At 43.7% G+C, this 6,000-nt stretch overlaps 1 protein-coding gene across 1 annotated transcript in view; it reads left to right on the plus strand.

The window, feature by feature from the left end:
• The window catches only part of avil (advillin), an 80,439-nt gene extending 75,009 nt beyond the window's left edge, over window positions 1-5,430 (plus strand). The window contains exons 16-19 of the mRNA XM_056272934.1: window positions 1,585-1,773; window positions 1,857-1,925; window positions 2,997-3,107; window positions 5,037-5,430. Of these exons, the coding sequence (XP_056128909.1) occupies window positions 1,585-1,773; window positions 1,857-1,925; window positions 2,997-3,107; window positions 5,037-5,150 (483 nt within the window). The 3' untranslated portion in view covers window positions 5,151-5,430. The remainder of the gene's footprint in view (window positions 1-1,584; window positions 1,774-1,856; window positions 1,926-2,996; window positions 3,108-5,036) is intronic.
• The last annotated feature ends 570 nt before the right edge of the window (window positions 5,431-6,000 follow it).

A 6,000-nucleotide genomic window follows, 5' to 3' on the forward strand; every position in this document is an offset into this window, starting at 1 on the left:
TCTGCCCTTACCAATGTAATGTTCCCGCAACACCCGTAGACTCTCTCTACCGTTGTTCTTCGTTTCTCTGAAGATCAATCCCAAGCTTGTGTTGTCCAATAAAGGCGCCAATGCGCAGTAGGCGTCCGCGTTCCGCTCCTCGTCTAGGGCCTGCTCTTCCGCTGTCAAAGGTCCCGCGGGCTCGGTAAGAATGGTGGTTTTCAGCCCCACACCATGCATGCAACAGAGCATTCGCTCTTCCCACAGTTCATACTCATGGGCCTGTCCGTTGAATGTGGGCCACCTGCTCTTCTTTCGCTCCATCTCCCTAGGTAGCGTTAGCTTAGCTTAGCGTTCCGTTAGCTTCCCGATAGCCTCTCTCGATGCTAACTAGCGTCACACTTGCTAACTTGCTACTCCGTGCTAACCTGCGCGCATCCCGCCATCCGAGGTTATCACACTTCGTGTACTTCTTTTATCAAACTACTAAATAATCCAACGTTATCTGGGCCCATAACCTGTTAGAAGACTAGACTAATACTTTATGTCTATCTCTGCGCAGATGAAGTGGATTATTAAACCGTTATAAAGAATCGTACTGACTACCGAACTTCTGCTGGAGGGAAAAATGCAGCCTCCGTTTATTCGGTAGTTTTGGGAGAAGAAGAAAATGAACAGCGTCTCAGTGACGTAATCAATCCACGCATGCAAGCGCAACACCGCCCACTTGTGGACAAACAAAGTCGTAAACAAAATAATAGTACACAGTAACACATAGTCATACAAATACACTGGTGTTATATCTCAACAGGTAGATCGGACCACAAGGTGGCCAGAGGCTGTCCCTCTATCCTCCACAACATCCTCGGATGTTGCACGCGCTTTTCTTTCCTCCTGGGTCGCCCGTTTCGGCACTCCGTCAGATATCACCTCAGACAGGGGCCCCCAGTTTGTGTCAGAGCTCTGGTCGGCACTTGCGCGATCCTTGGGTGTGCAGGTACACCGCACTACCGCGTATCACCCTCAGGCTAACGGCTTGTGTGAACGTTTTCAGCGGTCGCTCAAGGCAGCGCTGAGACACTAAGTTTCTTTCCAGGAGTCCCTTCTGGGTGTTCGGGGGGGGGGGCTGTGTGGCGGACACTAGGGGCTATGCCTCTCACCCAGCAGGACTGTGAGCTGGGGGCGTGGTTTACGTTCCCGGGCTCGCCGGTGCAGGGTTGTTCCTGCTGCAGTTGGTTTTTGGAGTTGAGGAATAAACATCAAACTCGCCTTGGTCTCATGTGTTTTTCCTCATTCCTGCGACAACATCAAAGATGCACAGGGAGAAAATCAGAAGGAGCGAGAGGCTGAGGTCTTACAGTCCACCCGCATCCCGAACATGTGTACTGAATCAGTCGCTGAGTTGTAACAAAGCAAACAAACTACATGTGTGTCAGAGCGCCCCTAGACTTTTGATTTTCTCGCCATGAAAGCTCAATAGCGACACCTTCTGTATTCAACAAGCACCAGAAGGACTATTGATGCAAGTCTTAAGTTGACATTGAGAATCCCTTTTGACTGACAGCTGTCTTTTCCTGATTCTGGCATATGTTGTGTGATATCCAGGTCTTTCTCTGGGTGGGTCACGAAGCCAATGAAGTAGAGCGGAGGGAAGCGGTGGCAACCAGCCAGGAATACCTGCGTACCCATCCAGGGAGCAGGGACTCACACACTCCGGTCATCTTAATCAAGCAAGGATATGAACCCCCCACCTTTACCGGCTGGTTCACTGCCTGGGACCCTTACAAGTGGAGCGTAAGTTAAAAAAAAATCGACCCTTTTATGTGCATATATCAGCAGAATTTTTGAAAAGCAAACTCTGTGGATCTTTATTTCAGAGAGGCAGATCCTATGAAGAGATGAAGAGGGAGCTGGGAGATGTAACATCACCAATTCATGTTACAAACGTAAGCAATGGTTTCATTCAAGCTCGTTAATTAATGTCGTATACGATATATCCTGACCCTTATACTACTTGGACCCTTTGCAAGCACTTGTGACAATGGAAACGAAGTTTTCATTATTTTCAGATTTTCGAGGCAGTTCAGGTACTTATGGGCTGTAGCCATCTTGCCAGCATTACTACCAATCTCTTCCAAGGTCTGGTTGCATCACCAAATCACTGAACAACATTTCCCAGCCTGTGGCAACAGACAGTCAAATGTCATTATCTGAGGATACAGACAGTCAAATGTCATTATCTGAGGATGCTGTCCAGATGGGGAAATTGTTCAAAAGGAGAAATTGTAAAAAAACACCAAAGATTATTTTCAGTGTTTAAAAAAGTAAAGACCGGAGGATCATTATGCATGCTCAATAATCCAGATAAGGAAATCACAGAAAGGTGAATCGGTTCATCTGGACACAACATTTATGACAGATATGTTTCATCATCATCTAAGTGACCTCTTCAGTCTCACCTGACTGCAGGTGTCCCCACCCTTATAAACAATACAGTGACTGCAGGTGTCCCCACCCTTATAAACAATACAGTGACTGCAGGTGTCCCACCCTTATAAACAATACAGTGACTGCAGGTGTCCCCCCCCCCCTTATAAACAATAGAGTGACTGCAGGTGTCCCCACCCTTATAAACAATACAGTGGCATAACGACACAAACCAACGACCAGTTTCATATGCAAATATGGTGTGACCATTAACTAGAGTTACAATGGCCATGTGTACTATTGACAGAGGATTGGCGAATAGTTGCAATCCCAGCATTGTAATATGGCGACAGATGTACTCTTATTACATCTGTCATCATCATGTGTGTTTGTCTGTCAATTCAATTAAACAGATCCATTAATAATGTTATTAACTGCAGCTGTGTTTATCCTGCTATGCTTACACCACAGGGTACCAAGACCAGCCTGCCATGTTTTTAACTTTTATATGGTTTTTAACCTTTAGATGTCAGCAACCTCACTAACTTGGTGTAGGTTTTCATTACTTTATAATTCTTTTTACCTCTTAGGAGCAGAATTGTGTTGAGAATGACAGCAGCTCCAACATGTACCCACCCGAGGCTTTGATTAACAAGCCTGCCAATGAGCTGCCTGAGGGGGTTGACCCCACCCATAAAGAGGTAGTTTATGTATGTGTGTGTGGGGGGGCATTAAATTAGGACTGTTGATTTGAGAGGATTAATCCTTCATATCTGCTTCACAATCCAAAGACTTTAGGAAAGACCTGTTGTCTGCTATCTCAGACGGTGAGGACAGGGGGAGGTACTGGGTGTGATGTGATGAAATGTCTTCATACATGACACATTCTATAATATTCTAGAATTAAATAGCCTATTTCTCTGTGTATGTATTGTACACAATGATACGCACAACCTGATGTCAACAATTCATATCAACACTTTGTGTAGGACACACAGAATGAAATTCTTTTTTTCTACACCCAGTGAGAGTTTCTACTGCAAACAGCTTGATGGTATGAAGTGCAAACAGCTTGATGGTATGAACTGCAAACAGGTTGATGGTATGAACTGCAAGATAAAAGCAGCTGCAGAACACTAGCTGAATGTTTTCACTTTTTATCAGATCACTTCCTCGTGGAGATACGTGGCCTGCAGCTGACGCAGTTATTTGTTTTTCAAGCTTTCAATACCAAAAAACAAACAATACTTGTAGGATATTTACGCTTTCTGTAAAGTATACTAAAAGACAGGGGCAGTTGACTTTTCAAAATAGCTTTTAAAGTTCGAGGCTTTCGTGGCTACATCAAGTAATGGTGTAGCCACGAAAGCCTAGAAAATCTGTCAATCAGTCGAGTTTTCCAAATATTTTAGAGGGGTGCTTTTCCACCAGTTTGAAGGAACTTAACAAGAAACGAGGCAGAGAGCCGTGACATGTTGCATTATACAGAACACAGAACAAGAGAGAGAACATGATTCAATATGTTCAAATAACAGTTTGGTTAGTGAGGGAAACGCCGCTGGTAGGGAGGGAGTAAAAACATCTGAAAGGAAACGCCTCTGGTAAGGAGGGAGTAAAAACGTCCCTTGCTCCCTCACTCAGGTGCCTACGGTGCAGCATGATGACAGAAGTCAGGTATCTGTGAGGCGGCATGTTTAAGACAGACAAAAGCAATGAAGGTGTTACTGTCACTTAGTAAGGGATAATCCACATCGAGGTGGTTCTCTAGTGAAAAATAACTGCAGGTTTTTCGTCCTGCGAGGGAACATGTTTTTCAGTTGAAGACCACTTCGGAATGGATTATCCCGCTTATTACATGGCTTTGCGTTATGAAAGAAGTCAGTAAATTGGCAGACTGGAAGAGACATCCTAGGATGCACTGGGACACATCATCAGGGATGTTTTCTCAGGTCCTCGGGTGTTTCCAGTCTTTCAACATCATACACACTCACTCAGGTGACCCAGCCAGGGTTGATCAGGCCCTGGCTTGTGTCCCAGAGGCATTGATCCAAAGCCATCTATGGTCATCTATTACATGAGTTGCATGAGTTACATGCAACCCCCCCCATATTATGCATATATGCATATTAGCCATATATAGGCTGGGGAGTCAAACGGTGCGAAACAACAAACACTATGTTGTAATAAGAACAGAACGTTCCTCTTATAAGTAAGAGGAGCAGGTCTATATAAACCTATCGCATTTCATGATCTCCCTTATTTAACCATTGGAATGACTTTGTGTATGTAGGCATAAGCGACTACTTTGTAAAAAGATGTTTTGACAGGTTTTCCATCACCGCCTCCCTTCATCTAGTGTGTTCAGGTTGACAGGTGTGGTTTCTGTTTAAGTGCCTCATGTACCTGCCATTGTTGGGATGTCATTATGAAAATGGATGTCAGTAACTAGTTGCAGGATGGCATGCACGTTAATCTTACACAAGACTTTTAGTTCCAACAGGACTTGAATTGATGGGCTTACATGCAGGACCAGCGCACACCTGTTGTCCCGCAGCGTCATGCTGCAGGTGTAAGAACGGTCACAACCAGATCTGCATCTCTTTCTAATGCTTCCACCGCTTGCTTTCCAGAAGCACCTCTCTGACCCGGACTTCAACAAGACATTTGGGATGTCCAGAGACGAGTTTGTGGGTCTTCCACAGTGGAAACAGTTACACATGAAGAAAGACAAAGGCCTGTTTTGAGACGTTTCTCTCAATGTCTGTATTTTATAATAGTCCATGTAGTTCACATTAAATGGGAGGTCATCTTCACTTTCCCTAATTCTTCAGATGAAATGACAATGGTTAATATCTTAAATGGTCAAATAATAAATTATGAAGTAAAATTCTTGTGTAGATTTGTAGACCAGATTGTACAATAATGAACGGCTGCTTGTTACTGTTTAGGGACATCCTCTATAAAGTCTATGTAGCGTAATTTTGCGAATGCTGTGTTCTGAAAACGTTCTTTCATTAGTTTAAATTTTTCACTGCGCTAGATCTCATTCTAATCCTGAATATTCCTCCTGAAATAATTTTAGGAGTAATAGTTTTTAGAAAAATCCAGTGATCCAAGTAATTTCTTTAATCAGACCGTTACAAGCCTGTTTCATGCGACATGCTATTTTTTACAATATGAACACAGAAAATAAAATCATTACAGCACATGACTCTGCTGACACAAAGCATGTCAAATCTGACTACAGAAAGTTAAAACCAGTGATCAGCGTCATCCAGGTTTGGCTTTTAAGTGTCCCTTATATTGTCCAGCTATGGAATATTTTTCTTTGCAGTCTCTTGTTATGACATTTACACCTGCTGTATAAAATAAAATAAAGGAATACGAGGCGACATTTCACTGCATCATGACACATTTTTTGAGGATGTAATATTTCTGATCCAGTCACAGACAAATTACTACTGTCAGCTGCTGGGAAACAGTCACCAGATTGTGTCACAAATCACTCCTGACACTCTTCTCCACCCACTCCACCCTGCCTGCACTCTCTTCTTCACCTCTCTTCTGCACTACCCGTTACTTTGGACAGCTGAC

This window comes from Lampris incognitus, chromosome 2 (assembly GCF_029633865.1).
Source record: "Lampris incognitus isolate fLamInc1 chromosome 2, fLamInc1.hap2, whole genome shotgun sequence".
NCBI lineage: Eukaryota > Metazoa > Chordata > Actinopteri > Lampriformes > Lampridae > Lampris > Lampris incognitus.